Source organism: Pleurodeles waltl, chromosome 5 (assembly GCF_031143425.1).
Source record: "Pleurodeles waltl isolate 20211129_DDA chromosome 5, aPleWal1.hap1.20221129, whole genome shotgun sequence".
In the NCBI taxonomy this organism is placed as follows: Eukaryota; Metazoa; Chordata; class Amphibia; order Caudata; family Salamandridae; genus Pleurodeles; species Pleurodeles waltl.
Window position 1 is genome coordinate 1253127465 of NC_090444.1, and position 22596 is coordinate 1253150060.

A 22596-nucleotide genomic window follows, 5' to 3' on the forward strand; every position below is an offset into this window, starting at 1 on the left:
TTAGTGCTAAACATTTGCACATAAGCTTATTGTTCACTTGAAAATCACTTCCAGTACAAAGACACGGCCAGTGGCAGAACACAAAATCAATACCCCACCAGTCTCCTCCACCTCCGTCTCCCATATCTTACAGATATTCATAAGTCGTGGGCTGAATAGGGGTCCGATAAAGAACTGAGGGTTTCTAAAGGACTTCCCATTGGGATAAAGAGATATACAATAGAGGGCAAGGACTGGCATTTAAGTAGGTACTGATCTGGCAAATACATTTCACCGGGAAAAGGTTCCTTACGTAGCCCTTTGTATGTATACAATTTATCTTGTTTTCAAATATTACGATATAACTGAAACAGAGCCAGTTTTTCTACAACTTTCAATTTTCTATACTTAAACTTATGCTAAAATCACAATGTTGTGTTTATTTCACTTATAGACCCTGCAGCTGCTCGTAGATGATGTAATAGTGCTTGTAATGCAAACAGTTTTTACTTTTAAATATATCATTTTGCTTTCACAGTTAGGCACATTTATGACATAGCTAAAAACAGATGACTGTGCACAAATGATACCCACTGAAAACATAAGTCACTCATCACAGAGCTGAAACATATTCCATTACACTGGATCATTTAAAATGTAAATATTTGAAGGTTTATCGCTTTCCCCATTATGGGCACAAGATAACAGCTGTTTAAAGAGGAAGGCTACCTTGATGAAAGAAGCCCAAGAAACTAAAAAAAAAAAAAAGGTACAGGACCGATCGCAGTGCTGCTTGTCGCTATAACACAGCAGTGGAAAAGCTTGAATAATGGTGCCAAAAATGTGATACGTTAAGCACTTCCGCCTCTGATAAAGATTTAAAACCTACCATGATGCATATTTAAGGACGTTTGGATATTATTTTAGTTCTGCCCTTGATCAAAACGAGTATGCAATTGCACTAGGTATCATTAATTGCAATTGCAAAAAGAAATGTTTAGGATGTCTGCTTTCATGAGCTAGTCTGATCTCCCTGTAGACTGTCCTTTGTGCATAGGTAGACATCCCACCTGCACGTACCCCTGATTAGCACTGTACCTTTGATTAGCATCACCTCCTAAAAATACAAGACCACCTAAGAAAGGAAAGGAAAAGTAGGAATTTATTTGTTTAGTGGAAGATTTGTATGCTTCAGTAAACCCCATTACTCCCCCGCAAAAACGAGACACAAATGGAAGCAGCAATTCGGTTGGCTTTAGTTGAACTACATAAATACTGGACCTCTTGAGACAGTAACCTTCTTAACAACGATGTACATAGAAGTCCGATTCTTCCTTGAAGCTATACCACACATTGGACATTGAGTTTAATGTTTGTTACTTCGCTGTGCCATGCTGCAGATGAGTTTCTAAACTCCTACCACTGCCTACAGTAAGCTATGACTGCTTGACTTTGCGAGAGCTGGAGAGTCAACTGACGAAGGATGGTAACTGGGTTAACCCAAACCCGTGCACTCACGTTGGTGGACCTCAGACACCAGAGGTAAACCAGCACCAACACAGGAAACAGTGCAGTAAAAACTGACTGACTCAAGACCCCAAGAAAGGTTTCAAAGCAGGCAAGGTATATGACGTGTCAACAGGAAGACCTTTTATGCCTGAATTTTGCCACAGAGATGATTCTTTACCCTTAATTGGATTTATAAATTAGAAAGGAAAATCAGAATATGGAGGGATTGCAATGCTCAAAGCAGCTTCTTGTTACTGTTGCTGATGGTTGGCAACATTCGCTCAGCCGGGTTCTGATGGGTGCTTTTGAAGTTGAAACCTTCCATATCCTGGTCTCAAGAAATGTGAGAAGTTCAAATGCCTCCATAGACGCTGCAGCAGCTAGGTACTAACCTTTTAGCAGCTTGGTTTCAGCCAAAACAGAAGAGAGGAAAGGCAGAGGACAGAGGGACTTTTTGCCAAACCAGCCCTTCAGGTGCAGTGAGAAATATGAAGAACATATGCTTTTCCGATACTTCTCTAGACATCTCTACAGCTGCAAAGAAAATGTCGATTGCGCTATAGAATTTAACTACGAGGATCATCAACAATGATGTTTACACTACCTATCCTTGACCCACTGGTTCTTCTCTCCGTATCTAGTCTGCACAACATCGAACGAGCATTTTCACCCGAAACTCTATACTGGGGGAAAAGCTCAGACTGTGTAGAGCACATTTCAACAAACATACCAAAAACATTGAAAATCATTGCACAAGTTCTATGGCAACTGCACAACCCAGTGACCTAAGTACAAGGTTCATGTGGTTGAGTACAAACGAAGGGGATGTGAAGATAGCCCCTGGAATGGAAGCAGCAGGAGGCCACATAGAAAGAAACTTGAAACTGACGGGTGCATCTGGACACAGAAGGACGCTAAATGGCGAGAAGCACTGAAAGGTTGAGCAGCGGGAGGCATAGCTCTCTGCAGGGTAAAGAGTCACTTGAGTTGGTATGAGAAGTTATGCAGACGAAGATGAATGATATGGAGTATGAAACAGTGACATTCATGTGATGAAAAATGTTATATCTTAGTTACTAATTGCAAAATAACAAGTTACTTACCTTTGGTAACACCCCTTCAGGCGCATACTCTATCTAGACGAAGATTCCTCACTTTAGAATTCTCTGTAGCCATGGAGCAGAGCTGCATATAAGCACCATCCCTGCATGCTCATGTTCGCTTATTATCTATTTCAGCACCCTTGGACGTGGACCGTGAACAATTGGATGTACCAGTGGGCAAATTCTTAACTTGGACCTTTTGGATTTTAAAAAGAGGCCCCACCTGAAAAGGGGGAGGTGGGAGGGCAGTGAGGAATCTGCGGTCAGATAGAGTATCTGTGAGAAGAACAAGTTACTTAGCTTCGCTAAAACCCTTTCTGATGGATACTTCTAACCGAAGATTCATCATCTTTAAAATCTTCCAGGTGCCAGACTTGCCTTGGAAATGCTTCAAAGCAGTATTCCCATGCGCCGTTAGGTGGCGCCATGCGGATCCTTACTGGCTTTGCTCTGCCCTGTAAGAGACATTCTGGAGTCACATATAAGTGCCATAACTGCACGCTAATGCAAGTTTCTTAACTGATTCTTTCTGCAACTTCAAATGAAGATTCAAAGTTCCACTCTTTGTCTGTATTAACAATTTTTCAAACCGTAACCAAAAGTGTGCAAGGGATCTATGTCCCAACCTACAACTACAGGGTTTGAACCGTAACAGTACTATTGAAAACAGATGTTAGTAACTGACTTTTATGAGGTGTGTTTGTGGTGATTGGGGCACAAACTTAAGTTTGATGATTGTCCCTGTAGAAAGCTGGCCTGGTGTGTGGTGGGTACCTAAGGTATTTACACCCTATGCCAGGTATCCCCTATTAGTGTGGTGTAGGTAGTGTCTAGAAGCCAGGCTCACTAGAGGTAGCTGTGGATGAGCAACCAAGGCTTATCTAGGAGACATGGAAAGCTCATGCAAAACACCTGTAGTCACACTGCACTTGCACACATGAAAGAAAACACTCAGTTGTACAAAAATAAAGGTACTTTATTTTTGGTCACAAAATACCGCAAAGTACTAGAAAGGCAACCCTCCAAAAGGAAGTAAGTAATACACATATTGTATACACTAGTAAACCGTAATAGGCATAAAAAGGTTAGAAAACAGTGTAAATGTATATAACCAATAGTGACCCTAGGGGAAGCCCAAACCATATACTAAGAAAATGGAAAGCGAACACAAGACCCCCACCTAAGTAAGTGGAATGTGTTAAGGGGAGCTGTGAGTACCAGAAAAGCGGAGGTAAGTAATACAGTATCCCCCAGCGACCAGAACGCAGGAGTAATTCACTGGAATTTCCCCAAACCACCCAAAAGGGAGGAAAAGAAGAAGACACCTAGACAAGACTGCAAGAAACCTGGAGAGGAAGACCTGTGGAGAGAGGGGACAAGTCCAAGAGTAACAATGGAGTCCAGGAGGAGTAAGAGCTAATACCCACCCTGTTGTACTTGCAGGAGTCGGTTGACGGCAAGAAAGAACAGGTCAGCACCGCAGCCCTTGAGACAGAGAAGAGTTCCTGATGAATGCACAAGATGTCCCACGCTGGAGTGAAGATTGCAGACGCGTGTCGGTGCAGAAATTTGACCAACAGGCCTTGGCAAGGGCAAATTCGCGGTTAGTGGAAAAGTGGTGCTGCCGAAGACCAACAAGGGGGACTGAACCCAGGAGGGGGACTCAGAGGGGACCCTCAGCGACACAGAGAGCCCACAGGAGGCCCACAGGACGAGGACACACAAGTTGCAGAAAAGCCCATTTAGCACAACTGATGACAGGTCCCACGCCACAGGAGAACTACGCAGAGGGCTGTGGTTCGCAGGAAGGAGTGGTGGGGGCTGGAGCTAAACTTAGGCTGAAGATCCCTTGGAGGAGATACAAACAAGCCTTTGAAGCTGCAAGAGACGCAGTGCACTGGGGTACAGTCCTTCGTGGGATAGCAAGGGCTTACCACCACCAAAGTTGGCAGCTGGCATAGTGGACCAAGAGGACTACTCCGGATTACCACCCGTGATGGAGGATCCACGCAGCTCAGGATGAGAGGAGATCCAAGCGACCGGTTGTTGTTGCAGTAGGTGCCTGCGGATGCAGGGGAGCGACTCCTTCACTCCAAGGGAGATTCCTTCTTCCTTTTCGTGCAGACTGAAGACTTGCCACCCTCAGACGATGGACAGCTGGGGAAATGTTGCAGAAGCTGGAAGGAGCCATGGAAACAATGCTGCAAGAAGAGTCTTCTTCGAGGATGCAGATTGCTGGTTCCTGGAGGGTCCAGTCGCTGTTCCAGTGACTAGAAGTTCAAGTGGAGGTTGCAGAAGAGTGCTCCTGGAATTATGCAAGCCGAATCTCAGGACCCATCCCAAAGGAAAACCCTAAATAGCCCTAAGAGTGGGCTTGGTCACATAGCCAGGTGGCCACCTATCAGAAGGTGCCTATGACGTCACGTGCCTGGTATGGCCACTCAGATGCTCCCACAGTTCCCTGTCAACCTTGGAAACAAGATGGCAGACGTCCAGGGACCTTCTGAAGGAGCTATGAGGACCACCCCTGAGGTGGTGATGGACAGGGGAGTGGTCACTCCCCTTTCCATTGTCCAGTTTCGCACCAGAGCAGGGACTGGGTGTCCCTGAACCAGTATGGACTGGTTTATGCAAGGAGGGCACCAAAAGTGCCCTTCAAAGTAAAACCAGTGGCTACCCCTCCCAAGCCAGTCACACCTATTTCCAAAGGGAGAGGGTGTTACCGCCTCTCCTAAAGGAAATTCTTTGTTCTGCCTTCCTGGGCTTGATCAGATCAAGCAGCAGGAGGGCAGAATTCTTTCTGAGGGGTGGCAGCAGCTGGGCTGCCTGGGAAAACCCTGTAAGACTGGGGGTAGGAATGCTGGGGGTCCTCTAAGGAGCCCACAGAGTGCATGGGATCATACTTCCAATACTTGCAGCAGTATCGGAGTATGATTCCGACATATTTGATACCAAACATGCCCAGTTTCGGAGCTACCATTATGTAGCTGGACATAAGTAGTGACCTATGTCCGGTACACATAAAATGGCGTCCCTGCACTCATGAAGTCCAGTAAAATGGGGCTGGAGTTTGTTGGGGCACCCCTGCTAGTGAAGGGGTGCTCTCACACACAGGTAACTGCACCCTGCCCTCTGGGCTGAGAGGGCTTACCATAGGGGTGACTTACAGTGACCTGGTGCAGTGACCTGTAGTGAAACCGGGTGCACCCGGTTCACGCAGACTGTAATGGCAAGCCTGCAGAACCCTTTGCATGGGCTTCCTCTATGGGTGGCAGAATAACTGCTGCAGCCCATAGGGATCCCCTGGAACCCAAATGCCCTAGGTACCATACACAAGGGACTTACATGGGGGCACCAATATGCCAATTGTGGGTAGAAAAGCTAAGTAGCAACCAAATTTGGAGAGATCATAATCACTGGGGTCCTGGTTAGCAGGATCCCAGTTAACACAGTCAAGCACACTGATTACAGGTAGAAAATGGGTATAACCAAGCTAGAAAGAGGCTACTTTCCTACAGGTGCCATGCCGAATTTTCCTTTTTCTCCCCACCAGCACACACAAGCTGCAAGGCAGTGTACACGTGTTGGTGAGAGGTCCCCTAGGGTGGCATAATACATGCTGCAGCCCTTGGGGAACTTCCCTGGCCACAGAGCCCTTGGTACAAGGGACTTAACTGTGCGCCAAGGGTGTGCCAACTGTGGAAACAAAGGTACAGATTTGGGGAAAGAACACTGGTGCTGGGGCCTGGTTGGCAGGATCCCAGCACACTTTCAAAGTCATCAACACTAGGCAAAACGTGTGTGCAAACATTGAGACTGGGAAGACTATTGATTTAATGTGAAAATAAAACCAACCTTAATAAGTCAGCAAAACAAGGTAATTTTCTGGCTCTATGTGAGAGTGAAGAAGGCAAAGGTATGAAAAAATGCTTGTTATATCTTACCTGTTTGGAGTGGTTGTCTACCATGCTAGAGGAATCATCTATCGCCATACAAATCTGATACTGGCGTTTGCTGGGCTTGGTCCTCCGTAGCCATATCTTGTCTTTTCGAAATTGGCTAGCAATGTACGGAATTACCTTGCGCATATTCAGACGCTTCCCTGTCCTGTAGTCACCTCTGCAAAAGTAACAATGTGAAAATATAAACAATGGCCAGAAAGAACAAAGATGTACACATCCTAATGAATAATTACTCAGTACTAAAGGCAGTAATACATTTCAGTGAAATACGATGCAAGAAACCAACAGAACCAATAATATTTAATACAACAGCAGTAATACTCTTATTCTGTTTTCAAGTTTGATTGGAATTAGTCACTTTTGTATGTATAGGTATGCAAAGTTATCCTTTACTACAATGTTTTGCGACTTTCATGATTTTCCCATTGGGTAGTTTCCTGGACTTCCTTCATTTGTACTGTAAAGTGTTTCTGTGCATAACAACACCATTTCACCCTAATAGAACTCACTGTAGCATCATTATTCCATAACAGGAAAGTTAACACTCTTTCCTTGCCTTTGGATATAGAGAATTCTTAAGCAATTCTTCTGTGCACTGGTAATGAGTGACTCCTCTGTGACACCATGCCATCATGAAAGTGGTGGAGTGGAGCCCCATATCAGCACTATCCCCGCCAACTCACATACATTTTTTGTATCATTTTCCATCCATGTTCTCAGACAACATGCTAACTTTGGAACTTTCTAGAAGTTTATTAGGCTACTCAGAAACACGTTGGAGGGCAGTGAGGAAGCTGCTGTTAGATAAAGTATCTACCAAAGGCAACTAACTTTATCTTTGATAGATGATCCTAGCTGCAGATTTCTCACCTTTAGAACAGACACCACAGTAGTATTTTCCAAAGGTGGAGTGTCTGGGAAGTAGATTAAGATAAAAAGTCCCACAGGACCAAATGTGAGAAGTGATCTTCCCGGCAAACCTGACATTCTACAGAGTAGTGTTTGGGGAACGCATACACCGACACACCCACATTGCAGCATGGCAGAGGTTTAGAACAGGGATCATTTTGCCTGAGCTATTGTAGTGACCTTTTTGCAGGTGGAATAATTCAACAAGCTTTCAGAGGGCTGTTTCTTGGACAGTACAAACAGATCTTGATGAAGAGGACTAGCCACCTTTACAGGGTCTTCTTTGTCCCCATCTTGTCTTTCTTTGCATCAGAAAACTGCATAAAGAGCTGATCGTCCACATGATAGTCCATTCTGCAGTCCATGCTAAATCTCGGGTGCCTTCTTATGATTGAGGCAATTGAGTCTCTTGCTTCCTTTCGAGGGGTGGATTGGGGCAAAAATACTGGCAGAGTGAGTGATTGATCAACGTTGAAGCAATTAAAAAAAAACGTGATGGATGGAATACTTGAATTAATCTCTGCCACTAGTAGTTACTCAGACAGCATATCTGACTACCTTTATTTTGCAGAACATGCCCCCTCAGATTAGATCCAGCCATATGCAAATCAGCCTCAGTACTGCTCAAATGAACAAGTTACTTACCTTTAGTAATGATCTTTCTGGTGGCTACTTTATCTACCCGCAGATTCCTCATCCTATGAATATTTCCCAGTAGTCAGACTGGATCTGTAAACTTTAAAAGCAGTAGTCCTGCACACGAGCAGATGGTATTGTGCAGCACTGTGCCAACATTGCTCCGTTCTGAAGTGATGAATGGCACCACATGGAAGGACATTCAATGCACGCTGACAATTGCTTTCTAGGCTGTCCACAATGTTATGGTGATGGGAAAGACTGTCTTCAGCGTCAAAAGTCCCAAAGGACAACTGTGCTGCGGCTCTTAAAGGGTGTACATCAAAAGGTGAGCACTAAGTTCTGATCCCAATGAGGCATCACAAAGGGGTTCACTATAAAAAAATATCACAACAAGTGATTTAAATACAATTAAAAAAACTGATCAGATAACCGCAAATATTCCAAACAGGCAAATAAGTGATCCTTCACGTTGGCCAAAGGAAGTCCTTGCTGGGCTAGGGAGAGTAAAAAACAAAACTTCAAACAACTTTGCTTGTAATGGGTCAATCTGTCATGTGCCACACCACCAATCCACAAATTTTTCACATGGACTGATGTACATTATTTTTGTGAAGGAATACCTCACTGCCAAGATGACTTCAATTATGAGGCCGGTCAAAGGAGGTCAACTGCTGCCACTCAATCTCTGTGCATGGAGATCCCAGTTGTACAAACGCAGATGCAGTATGCTGCGATGATGCTGGGAAAAAGATCCTCCCAAAGTAGCAGCTTATTAGAGGACAGACGCTTATATCCAGTAGTTCCGGGTACTGCATTCGCCTGGCCCAATCTAGTGCCGCTAGGATGACTTGAGCCTGATCATTCCTTGATCTTCAGAATGCGAGACAGGAGAGGCAGAGGCAGGAAGGTGTATAGTAAGTAGCCTCATGCTCCACTCTAGATTAAGGTGCCTCGGAGAAAGAGCCACTTTGGAAACGTCAACACGCAAAAGGGATAACATTGTGCATTCTTAATGACTGAGCCAGGATTCTCACGATTGCTGGACGATGCCCTGTGCCACCCCCCGGGACTGTCATTTGTAATCCACCAAGCACCTGTGGCTGAGTTCCCCCACTCTGGTATTTAAAGATTCCACCAGGTAATTTACCACCAAGAAATTCCAGCGGTAGAATAACATCCAGAGTCGCAAAGCCTCTTGACACAGTGCTCAACACCCCACCCACTGTGTTTGCTGCTGAACCACAAGGCAGTGCTATTGTTTGTGAGCTCCAGCACCACCCTTTTTCGTGAAGGTAGAGCGGAAGGCCTTCAACACTAAGCACACCATCCTAAACTCCAACAGACTGATATGGAGCAGAGTCTTCGCTGTAGTTAGGACTCCGATATCTACTTCTCCTAGATGGCCTCTACAATTTAGTAGTAATGTATTAGTCACCTCTGTCAGCTTTGGATGGGGTAAGGAGTGAGGCCAGCCACTGACAACTACAGTCCAGTTGCCACCTTTCCGTATCTCTTGTAGTTTACTCTGAAATGTAAATACAATACGCTCAGTTCCCTTGAAGCTGTGCCCACGGGGATTTGGGATCTTACTGCATGTGCCACCCGGTATGACTGCCCAGCAGGATGCAACCAATCCTAGAGCCATCTGCACTGAGATCCAGCACCAATGTTGAAATGTCGGATCATGACCCAAATGTCCTAGACTTCCCACTCTGGGGGGAAGAGACAAAACTGCAGCGTATCGAGGATGGCTATGAAGAACCGGAACATGATAAAGGAAGTAAGATGATACTTTGGCACGTTGATAGTGAACCCAAACAAGGGCAGGAGGTTTGATGTTGTTTGAAGTGGCTGATATCTGCCTGGGTTGATGTCGCCGTAGGTAGCCTGGTACCCTGACCTCCGAAAGGGTGCCGTTACCATAGCCATCTCTTTTGTGAACACCCAAGAGGCACTGGTGTGGTAAAAAGGGAACAATGCAAACTGAAAATGCTCCTGGGCCCACGGTGAGTCACAGGTAGAGCCGGTGGACCTGCAGGACGGGAATAAGGAAATAAGTGCCCTCTAGGTCCAACACTATCATCTAGTCTTAGGGACCTAGGGCAGACAGGGCCTCAGCGCGCATGGGCACCCTGAATTTGTCCTGCTGCAAAACAGCATTGAGAGGTTGAAGATGTAAGATAGGACAAAGGCCTCCATCCTTTGGCAAAAAGAAAAAGCAGGAGTAACACCTGGTTCCTACTTCCGAGGTCGGAACCTTCTCTATGATACCCTTTTGCCAAAAGGGCCTCCACTTCTTGGTTCAAGTAAGACATATGGTCCCTCCATCAGCCCCCATGATTGTCATGAAAGATGTGGTAGGGTAGACCGAAATGGGAGAACTTCGCCATAATGGACAGTATGGAGGACCCAGTTGTCTAAAGTAATGGCCTGCCAGCTTGGAGGAAGCATTAAATCCTGCCTTCGACAGAGTGGCTTGTGTGCACGAAAGTAGTTTTACGGCTATGGTTGCTGGAGGGGAGGAAGAATGAGCTGTGCATTGTCTCTGCTGTCAAACCTTCTCCTTGAAAAACCGCAGTCTTGGCCACAAAAGGATTAAGTACCCAAAGAGAGGACAATAATGCTGGTTAGATCGCAGTTAGGAGTAAAAATACAGTTGAAACACCCTGTGGCTCTGCTCTCCTTCAACCACTCCAAGGAAGTGTCCGCTTTCTTACCCAAAAAGAGAGAGCTATCAAATGGCATGCCCGCTAAGGACACCAATACATGTTCGGAGAAGCCCATAGGCCTCATCCAGGAATGGTGCCGAAGGGCTACACTACTGCCCACTGCTCGTCTCAAACAGTCAGCTGTGTTCAATCCAGAATGAATGACACATTTTGCTGCATTGTGACAGTCTTTTAGAGTCTGGAAAAGGGATGCCCGGAGACCCTCCTGAACAGCTGGTAAAACTTGTACAGCAGTTTCCCAAATGGCATGAAAATAGAGGCACAGAAGAGAGCTGTCATTCACAGACCTCAGGGCCAATCAGGTGAAGTGGCAGGAAACTCATTGGTTCTGCTCATAGATACCTGTACCACCAGGCTCTCTGGTGTCCGGTGTTGAATGAGGAAGGCAGGGTCACAATGTGGGATGATGCCACTGAGCATTTTAGCACTTATTAGGCAGACCTCAACATAGTTTTGACTGAGTGCTCAAAAGGGAATCGGCAAGGGCTTCATTAAGTTGCTCTTGGAGCCTGACCAGGCTGAAGTAATTCCATCAATACCTTTGTCTTCCATGATGGGAAGCTGTAAATCTAGAACTTCTGGCGGCCTTCAAATAACAGCGAAAGAGGCGCTTTCGTTCAAGGCAGGGCTAGGGGAGGAAGCAAGGTTAGCACCCAGTAAAGTATTCATCGTGAAGTTCTTCATACCTGTTTTTCACATCTTGTTGAGGTACACAGTCACCCCCTTTATCAAATGTATAACCTTAAAAGTCAGTGAGAAAAAATGGTGTACAGTTTGGGCCCTACCATATTGTGAAGGCAAATTATCTGAATCTAAAGTGCCCAGTAGCAGTGTGCCGGTCAGAGCCAGATGCAATTTTGGTCGAAGTTGAGGTGAATTCTGCTCAGAGCTGGATAGCACTATCGTCTGTACATGCTCCTGTAGCTTTGGCACTGGTGTTGATGCAAAAGAGACTACTACAGGGAATGGCATCAGAACCAAAATTGGCACCAGAGCGCATGATGAACCAGATTTGGGTTCATGGGCATCAAGTGCACAAAGGGCAAACTTGTTGTCAGGTGTCCGACTGGAGTCCCTTGCTGATCTTTGCAAAGGCTTGCCAAATGTAGCCAGTAAAATATCAAATATGTATAGCAAAGGTTCTCTGCAGGCATGTACTTGCTACAACATCGCTGAACCTGGAAGTTAAGGGTGTGCAATGCCGAAGTTCAGAATCAGCTCTGGTGGAGATCATGATTGAGACCAGAAAGCACGTTAATGCCCTTGTGCTCTCTCTGGAGAGCGGAAGAGTGTCTAGCGAAGGTAAGGGGCAGACTCATGCTTCGTATGTTTTTTTCTTGGACTCACCCGAAGACTTCAACTGATTATGATGATCTGCCATGGAAACGACTTTGGGAAAGGTACCTTCCTTTCACATGCAAAAGGTTGTGCCATGGAGTCTTCTTGTGTGTGGCGATGTTAAGTTTGGCCTAATGGGTCAATATGGCCTTTGGATTTATGTGGGCATCTTTGTCGCAGTCCCTTGAGTTCTGGTCCAACCCTAGGCACCACCGTTCGACATTCAGAGTGTCCACGACATACATGTTTGGGACCAACCCTGCATGGTTCAGACCTGGTCATTTTAGAGGACTCCATTTTCCCTTGCACTCTGAATAATTTGAGAAAACAGTAACGGTCAAAAGAACAAGGAGAAGCTCTGGAATCGCGTCGTAGGAAGTGCTTATATGATGCACAATTCTGGCGTGGAGCTACATAACAAAAACTGCTTTTAAAGTTACTGGACCCAGTCCAATGCCTGGGGAATATTCCCAAGGCGCGGAAACTGCAGCTAAAAGTATCTATCAGAAATGAGCAGTACAACCAGAAGAGCCAATCCATGTCCTCTCTGAATAGGAATAGTGCATCTTGGTTCGAGTGCCACAGTGACACGAGGCCCACACCTGGGCATACCCTTAACACTTAGGGAATCTCACTAAGGAATACAGAAAAAGAGACGGATGGAATTCTTGAAGTAAGCTCAGCCTCTGGTAATTATTTGGGGTCACATACCAGTCCATCGTTTTTTTGCTTATCCAGTCATATGCAAATCATCCACCTGAAGAGGTCCAATTAGGCCTTAACTGGCCTTCGGTTCCTTGTGCTGTGGTTCAGAGAGGTCCTGGCTTACCAGTTGAAGCTAGACTGTTCCTACTGGAGCAGGACCAAGGTTAATTTCCACATGGCTGAGTCTAACCTAAAGAAATTAGCAGTGGACCAGATTAATAAACAGAACACCTGCACAATGAGTGCTAGAACATGATAAGAAGAAAAGCACCTGCAAAGAGCATGAACATCACACTGGGTGTCACATGACAATCAAGCAGCACATCACTGCAATGGCGGTAAGAAAAAAGTGCAGAAGAGAAAAAAGTGCAACAGGGGATAAAAAAAGTTCAAATGGGGATAAAATGCAACTGTCCCTGAAAATGGGATCAAACTAGAAGACGACTCTGGAAAGTGAAGAGAACTTAAAACTGAGTCCCACCATGAGAATCTCTAAAGCGGCGCGAGGTCGAGTCAGCATTCATGCCAAAAAGGGAGGTGCAATCAAAAGGCATATCAAGTGAAGATACCGCTTCTGAGAAAGTCAAAGAAAGTGATCGTGCCCTTTGTCACACTGCTACCAAAGAAGCCATATTCTTTTCAACAGAGTCTGTGGTATCCACACCACATCTAACACTAAACTTGGCAGCCTGATGACCATCCTGTACAAAAGGCGTTTGAGCTAGTCGAGCCTAGTCAGGCAGAGAAGGCAAAATGCAGACCACTGAGTTCCACACAACGTGGGAGAAGCAAGCGAGGACACAGTATGTATTCGTTGAGCGCAAGGCAGAACTAGAGGAAGCTAAAATACGCCTACCAGAAGCGTCCAGCTGTCTGGCTTTTCGCTCCCGTGGAACAGGAGGAACCGGTGTAAAACTGTGGGCAGCCAAAGCTGTTTGAACCACAAAAAACTTGGTGGGAGGGTGGACCGGCCAAGAATGGAATCCGGGCCCCTCGGATGGAAGAACTGGAGGGGGAGCCTCAGAAGACAGAAGAATAGCCGACTATAATGGCGCCGCTCCCAGCGTCTGAGTTGACGTCGGGTTGGGGGACACCTCGCCATCAGAAGGGCGGTGTCAGACTCAGGAGATACAATAATCGGGGCGTCAAGCACAGCTGAAGGCCCCACCACCGCCGAAGTCGGTAAGGTAAAAATGGACGCCAAAATCCGATTCGGAAGACAGACGCAGAAGATGGAATCTGTGGCAGGCTGTGCAGTGGTGCCAATCGGACTCCGGAGTCGGAGTCAAGGGGCCCAACGAGGACAAAGCCACCAGTGAGGACCCCATCAGGCCACCTGCCACCTCTTAGGGGCCCGACGGGGCTCCAGAGAGAGAGATGGGCCTAAAAACAGCATGCAAGAACGAGTAATAGTCCAGCATCTGGGCCACAGTTGCCCCAGCACCGGGATAAAGTGGGAGGCTCAGGGTCGACTACTGCGCAGGCTCCTCCTCAGAGGAAGAGGAGGAGATGCACTGGGCGGTGAAGCCAGAGGAGGATGCGACTGACTGAGGGCGACCCTTACCTTGATACGACTCCTGGAAGGGTTGCTAATATGAGTTGTAGAAGGAGTACGCCGCCTACGAGAATCCTGTGAAGACTGCTACACCCGCGCCTCCAGGAGTTTTGTCTGACTTTTCCACAACGCCTTAGGCCTGAACTGTTGACAGGCGTCACAGTCAGTATTGTGGTGGGTGCCTAAGCACCATATACAAACAGAGTGGGGGTCCATGTCTGACATTTGTCGAGCACAGGACCCACAAGGCTATAAAGCCAGAAAGTATAAACACTGTTCCAACAAAGAAAACTGCTGAGAGGGAAGGACAAAAAAATGGCTAGAGGTAATCGCTTCTATGGATCTGCGTTGCTGTGCAGAAAAAGAAGAAACTGACGTCAGCACACTGGGGGAAGGACTATATGGACTCAGTCTTCGTCATACCCGGAGGATGACGATGACCCAGAGTTCCACGACGCAGTCTACTAAAGCGCAGAGGTACTGCTGAAAAAGGTTTCTGGATCCAGTCTGGCGCCTGGGGAGAAATTTAATGTAAGGAATCTGCCGCTGGTTGTCTCTATCAGATAACCAATTTCTCTAGAGGTCACCGGTCTGGAAAACTGACAATAAAAAGTGTGATCATAAAGCAGCCACAGGAATTAACTGTACTGAAGCATTGGTTGTAAACTTTAAACCAGATGAATCATCCCTGCCACTAGGAAGTCACATGGTTGAATTTGTGGAAAACACAATGATAGAATTTGCGAATGTAAAAGATTATGTTCAGTTGGCAATGTATCATGCAATGGGCTGAATGTCACATGGTTGAATACCCGAAAGGCAGATGCAGCCTTCCATCTTCCAGTGGCAGGTACAATTATATTTTGTAATGACAGCATGTGTTATTTACAGCAATTGGAAATGGCAGGATTAGAATACATATACTTATTTTATTTTTTTAAATCACTTATAATGATTATTATTGCTATAAATAATAATAAAAATATTAATGCAAACAGCTGGAAATTACTATTAAATATGAGTGTGATTTGCATGTATACTAATTAACTAATAACATTTAATCATGAAAAACCTGCAACAATGTAAAAGCAATGCAGCAGGTAGGAAAAAAAAGACAAGAAATGCATTCAAAGTTAAAAATATGACAGTTCAATAAGACGTACTTGAGTTTTGAAGCCTGAGTAGGTTCCAATATGAGTCGCAGTTGTTCACAAAGCTGTTGTGAAAGCGAGGCCGTCAGTAGCAGATATTGCTGCCACATTTCAGCTGCAGCTTTTTCCTATAATAACCAAAATACAATCATGACAGATGCAACACTTGTGATTCGTTCAACAAATATATAGCTTGTCTTTCAGAACGTACAAACCATAACTTAGAACTAAAACCTTTAGGAAAAAGTAAATATCCTGCAACTAAACTACTAATAAGGACCTCAGTCTAGTCTTCAGCCACATGAATGCTTATCACTGGTCTACAGGCAAAAGAAGGAGTTATTTTCTTAACATAAGACATTTTAAGCATTTTAAACAAGCTGCGTATGTCAGGTACTGAGGAGTGTGGATGTAGCAATAAGCACTGTTAGAGCATTTTGAGCAAGTTATTTTCCTCTGGTTAGATAAACTATCCACCAGAAAGAGCATTATAAAAGGTAAGTAACTTTACTTCTCATGGACAAACCAAAAGGGCTCTCTAGCGGAGAGAAAAAGTGGGGAGCATGGACTGCCCCACATGGAAAGGTGATGCCACCTTAAATGTAAAAGATGCCTGAATCTGAAATATCAGCTTGTCCAAAAAGGTGGTGGTGTATGGTGTATGCACTGACAGTGCCTGCAGACAACTGACAGGGTAGGTGGAAGTAATAAACAGGAAGACCGTTAAGGGTCAGTAGCTTTAAGGAACAGCAGTGCACAGGATTGAAAGGTATACCTATTAAAAAAGTAAAACCCCCAATGAAAGTCTCAAAGCAGCAAAACAAAAGGTAGAGGACAAAACATGTTTAATCTATTTCAGAGGGTGCACCACACAACTGGTAATTTAAACAGAGAGGGCTGAACAAAATAGGTGAGAAGAACGAGTTACTTACCTTCGGTAACGACTTTTCTGGTGGATACATTAGCTACCTGTGGATTCCTCACCTGATGAATACTCCCATGGCGCCAGCATTTGACGGAAATCTTCTTACTAGTCTCTGCACGTCGACGAGGACGTCACTCTAGCCCACGCGACGCCGTCTGACGTCATACAGGCAATAAGAAGTCCTCGCCGACGTGCCGATGACAGTACCAACATTTTTTACGTGCATGAGAATAATAATAATAACCCAATGCAATGAAAGAGCAAATCAACATCTCTTAATATTGTAAATCACACAACATTGCAATAAAATAGCTGTAGATTTAATATAACTTTTTTTTTTTTTTTTTTTAAACAAATAAATATATTTATACATACGAATCATGTATATACCCAATATATATATAGATTTATATATAAATATAAACATATATACAAATATCATACATGCAAAATGTATTGCAACTTTGAAGACCAAAAGGAGCACACTCAAGGATTGCTTGGAGAGACCAAAAAGGCAACGGGGAGGCGGGTGGGACCGTGAGGAATCCACAGGTAGCTAATGTATCCACCAGAAAAGTCGTTACCGAAGGTAAGTAACTCGTTCTTCTGATGGATACAACTACCTGTGGATTCCTCACCTGATGAATAGAGTCCCAAAGCAGTACCACGCCCGGCGGTGGGTGCCTAAATGGTCAAACCAAGAAATCCTGCAGCACTGACCGTGCAAAATGACCGTCCCTTCTGACCTCAGAGTCCAAACAGTAATGTTTCACAAAAGTGTGAAGGGACGACCAAGTTGCGGCCTTGCAGATGTCAACCACAGGAACACCCCTGGCCAAGGCCGAAGAGGCCGACTTAGCTCTGGTGGAGTGAGCTCTAATGCCCTCAGGCGGATCCTTCTTTGCCAAAGAGTAACAGATTTTAATGCAAAGAACAACCCACCTGGAGAGTGTTCTCTTGTGGACTGCCTTTCCTCTCCTCTTGCCCACGTATCCGACAAACAGCTGATCCTCCAGCCTGATATCCTTCATTCTGTCGATATAGAAGCTCAACGCCCTTTTTGGGTCCAGGCGATGTAGTCTTTCTTCCTCCTTTGAAGGATGAGCCGGAGGATAAAACGTGGACAAAGTGATTGTCTGAGCCAAATGGAAGGGTGAAACAACCTTCGGAAGGAAAGCAGCCTTGGTCCTCAACACCACCTTATCCCCATAAAACGTTATATAAGGGGGTTTAACCGATAAGGCCTGCAACTCACTCACTCTCCTTGCAGATGTTATAGCTACCAGGAATACTGTTTTAATAACCAAATATCTTAAGGGGCAAGAATGCATAGGCTCAAAAGGGGACCCCATAAGGAAAGTCAGGACCAAGAACAAATCCCATTGAGGCATAACGAATGGTTTTGGAGGATATTGATTCAGAAGACCTTTCAAGAATCTGAGAACAATAGGGGATTTAAATAACGATGGTTGGTCTGGAAGACAAATGAAGGCTGACAAGGCCGACAAATAACCCTTAATGGTAGCTACTGCACAACCTTTCTGCGCTAGAGACAGTGCAAAAGACAAAACATGTGACAGATGAGCATGTAAGGGATCAATCTGTCTCTCTCCACACCACATAACAAATTTAGACCACCTATTAGCGTAGATAGATTTAGTGGAGTGTCGCCTGGCCGCTAAGATAACATCCACTACATCAGGCGGGAGAGAGAAGGAACTCAGGTTGCCCCGTTCAATCTCCAAGCATGTAGGTGCAGACTCTGGAGGTTGGGGTGTAAAACCTGCCCCTGCGACTGCGAGAGGAGGTCTGCCCTGAGAGGGAGACGGAGCGGAGGGCACAGTGAGAGTTGGAGAAGGTCGGAGTACCATACCCTCCTTGGCCAATCCGGAGCTATTAAGATGACTTGGGCCCGGTCTTGGCGAATTTTCCTCAACACTCGAGGAATCAAGGGTATGGGGGGAAACGCGTAAAGCAACTGGTCGCACCAGGTTATCTGAAACGCGTCCCCCAACGCTCCCTGCATCGGATACTGGAGGCTGCAGAATAACGGGCAATGCGCGTTCTCCCGAGTGGCAAACAGATCTATCCGAGGAAACCCCCACATCTGGAAGATTAAACAGACTTGATCTGGATGGAGACGCCACTCGTGGTCTGCCGAGAATTGGCGACTGAGACTGTCCGCACGTACATTCAAGACCCCGGCCAGATGATTTGCCACCAAGCAAATCTGATGGTCCTTTGCCCAGGACCATAGCCGAAGAGCTTCTCTGCAGAGAAGGTACGACCCTACTCCTCCCTGTTTGTTTATGTACCACATCGTGGTAGTATTGTCCGTCAGGACCTGTACCGACTGACCACGAAGGGATGGGAGGAAGGCCTTGAGAGCCAAACGTACAGCCCGTAACTCCAACAGATTGATATGAAACACCTGTTCCTCTGGAGACCAAAGCCCTTTGATCTCCAGATCCCCCAGATGAGCTCCCCATCCTAGGGTGGAGGCATCCGTTATTACCGTGGCCACTGGTGGCGACTGCGCGAACGGCTTCCCCTGTGAAAGATTGTTGCCCGCAATCCACCACTTCAATTCCACAGCAGCATCTCTGGAGATCTTGACAGTACCTTCTAAATCTCCCTTGTGTTGAGACCACTGCCTTCGGAGGCACCACTGAAGAGCCCTCATGTGCCAGCGAGCATGCGTGACCAACAGAATGCAGGAGGCGAACAGACCGAGCAGACGAAGGACCTTGAGGACTGGAACTACCGCTCCATTTCGAAACATTGGAACCAATTCCTGAATATCTTGAATCCGCTGAGGCGGAGGAAAGGCTCGACTCAATGTTGTATCCAGTACTGCCCCTATGAACAGGAGGCGCTGAGAGGGCTCCAGGTGAGATTTGGGCACGTTCACCGAAAAGCCCAGGTCGAACAACAACTGGGTTGTTGACTGCAGATGATGCGACACAAGCTCCGGGGACTTGGCTTTGATCAACCAGTCGTCCAAGTAAGGGAATACTGCTATCCCCTTCCTTCTGAGCTCCGCCGCAACCACTGACATCACCTTTGTGAAGACTCGAGGTGCTGAAGTAAGACCAAACGGGAGGACCGCAAACTGATAGTGCTGCGACCCTACCACAAACCGGAGATACTTCCTGTGCGACTTGAGTATCGGGACATGAAAGTAAGCATCCTGCAAGTCGACAGACACCATCCAATCTTCCTTGTTCAACGCCAAAAGCACCTGTGCTAGGGTCAGCATCTTGAACTTTTCCTGTTTGAGGAACCAATTCAAGATCCTCAGATCCAGGATTGGTCTCAACTGACCATCCTTTTTGGGAATCAGGAAGTATCTTGAGTAACAACCTCGACCCTTTTCCTGCTCTGGGACCAACTCTACCGCGCCCTTTGAAAGGAGGACTTGAACCTCCTGTTCTAGCAACAGGAGGTGTTCTTCTGAACAATAAGATGGGCGGGGCGGGATGAGGGGCGGGAACTCCCGAAAGGGAAGGGCGTAGCCTTTTCCCACAATGCCGAGAACCCAATTGTCCGTTGTGATAGACTTCCACTTGTGGAGAAAACGCTGTAATCTTCCCCCTACAGGAGAGGAGTGAGTGGGAAACGGTGGAAGCCTAAGGCTGCTTCCCCTGCTGCACCCCTCCAGAGGACGAGGAAGAGGCAGAGTGCTGTTGAGAGGCTCCTCTGGTACGGACCCCACCCCTCCCCCTCCCTCTAAATGACCTATAGGGGAGGGAAGAGGCGGGTTGCTGGAACCTCCCCCGAAAGGAAGAGGAATAAGAGCCACGCCCAAATCCCCGAAACCTCCTGAAAATTCTAGAAGAGGCAGAGGAAGAAGGAGCTTGCAGTCCTAACGATTTGGCTGTGGCTCTGCTCTCCTTAAATCGTTCCAAGGCTGAATCTGCCTTGGCTCCAAACAGTCTGTCCCCATCAAACGGGAGGTCCAGCAGGGTCGACTGCACATCCGCAGAGAACCCTGAGTTTCGGAGCCAGGCCTGTCTTCTTGCCACCACAGCCGTGCCCATCGCCCTGGCCACCGAGTCGGTCGTGTCCAGCCCAGACTGGATAATCTGGGTCGCGGCAGCCTGGGCGTCCGAGACCACATCCAAAAGACCCTGGGGAAGCTCCGTGAATGAAGACGAAATATCATCCATCAGCGCATGGATGTACCTCCCCAGAATGCACGTAGCGTTGGTGGCCTTCAACGCCAAACTGCATGACGAAAATATTTTCTTGGACTGCGCATCCAGTTTCTTGGAGTCTCTGTCTCCAGGCACCGTCGGGAAGGAACCAGGCGCTGACTTTGAGGAACAGGAGGCTTGCACCACCAAGCTCTCCGGCGTAGGGTGTCTAGAGAGAAAGCCAGGGTCAGATGGTGCAGCTCGATACCTCCTGGCCACAGCCCTATGAACGGCCGAGGAAGACACCGGCTTCTTCCACACCTCCAACACCGGATCCAGCAAAGCCTCATTAAATGGCAAGAGAGGCTCAGCTGCAGCAGAGGCCGGATGCAATACCTCTGTCAGCAAATTCTGCTTTGCCTCTGCCACCGGCAAAGGCAGGTCCAAAAAGCTCGCTGCCTTCCTCACCACAGCATGAAAGGAAGCCGCCTCCTCCGTATATTCCCCTGGAGATGAAAGGTCCCACTCAGGGGAAGTGTCCAGCCCACTGGCTGTATCCAGACCATGCAGTCCGTCTCCAGAGTCCTCAATCTCTCCCTCCTCTAGGACTCGCTGGTACTCTTGCTCTTCTAAAAGACGGAGAGCACGCCTCCTCGAATGAAGTCTCTCCTCGATACGCGGAGTCGACATGGCCTCCGCCGACGTCGAAGAACGGCGCCGATCTCCAGAAGCATCTGACGCCGCGTCCGGCGCCGAGGCAGGAGCCGGAGGACGAGGTCTTGGAGCCGATGGACCAACCGGAGTCACAGGGCAAAATCCTGACTTCGACGGAGGGGCAACCTCCGGGGCCGAAACATCCGAAGCCACCGGAGCGGCCACCGACGCCGGCACCGGCGCCGAGCCCACATTCCCAAAAGGGAGAAAGGGCATAAAGGGTGCCGGCCGAAGAGGCGCAGGATCACCCAACGAAAAGGCCAAGGGCCCCGAAGGACCAGCCGGAGCAGCTCCTGGAGCCATCTGCTGAAAGATGGTATACATCGCATTAAGAAACGCGGTACTATCGGCTCCAGGAGTGGGAAAAGCCGGATACTGGGGTGCCTGGATCGAGGGCGACCCCGACGCCGGCCTCGACGTCTGCGACGCCGGAGAAAACACAAGAGGCTGCACCACCTCAATCACTGACGCCTGACCAGGTGAAGTCGGTGACGCCGGAGAGGGCAACGGCGTCGATGGATGCGGCGTGACCGTGGGGCTGACCTCCCAAGTCCTCCGACGCCGAGCCGAAGGTGACCTCGAACGAGACTCCTTGCTGGAGTGACGTCGTGAGTCTCTACGGCGCCGGGAGTCTCGATGACGCCGGTGAGACCTTGGCGAAGAAGACTTCTTATGATGTTTCTCCTTCTTCTTTGACTTTGCCATGAATAACTTGGCCTCGCGCTCTTTGAGGGCCTTCGGATTCATGTGTTGACATGAATCGCAAGTCGAGACGTCGTGGTCGGAGCTCAAACACCATAGACAGTCGGAGTGAGGATCTGTAACTGACATCTTGCCCCCACACTCTCGACAGGGCTTGAAACCCGACTTCCTCTGAGACATTGTTACCGCAGAGAAGACTACGCAGCAGACAATACACTGTAACCACGAAGGTAACAGTAACTCCCTCGAAGATAACCGTTTCGAATGCACGGAAAAAAGGGAACTGTCATCGGCACGTCGGCGAGGACTTCTTATTGCCTGTATGACGTCAGACGGCGTCGCGTGGGCTAGAGTGACGTCCTCGTCGACGTGCAGAGACTAGTAAGAAGATTTCCGTCAAATGCTGGCGCCATGGGAGTATTCATCAGGTGAGGAATCCACAGGTAGTTGTATCCATCAGAAATAACCTTTAATGGTGCTCATGGCAAGGCACTGTCAGGTCAACATAGGACAACCAGAACATAAAAAAGCTTTGTCTAA

General features: G+C 47.2%; 1 protein-coding gene across 1 annotated transcript in view; it reads right to left on the reverse strand.

Annotated features, from left to right (window-relative positions):
• The window catches only part of MDN1 (midasin AAA ATPase 1), a 1740009-nt gene that overhangs the window by 50784 nt on the left and 1666629 nt on the right, over positions 1-22596 (reverse strand). The window contains exons 96-97 of the mRNA XM_069235499.1: positions 15592-15707; positions 6536-6710 (exon numbers count right to left, since the gene is read on the reverse strand). Coding sequence (XP_069091600.1) covers positions 6536-6710; positions 15592-15707 — 291 coding nt within the window. The remainder of the gene's footprint in view (positions 1-6535; positions 6711-15591; positions 15708-22596) is intronic.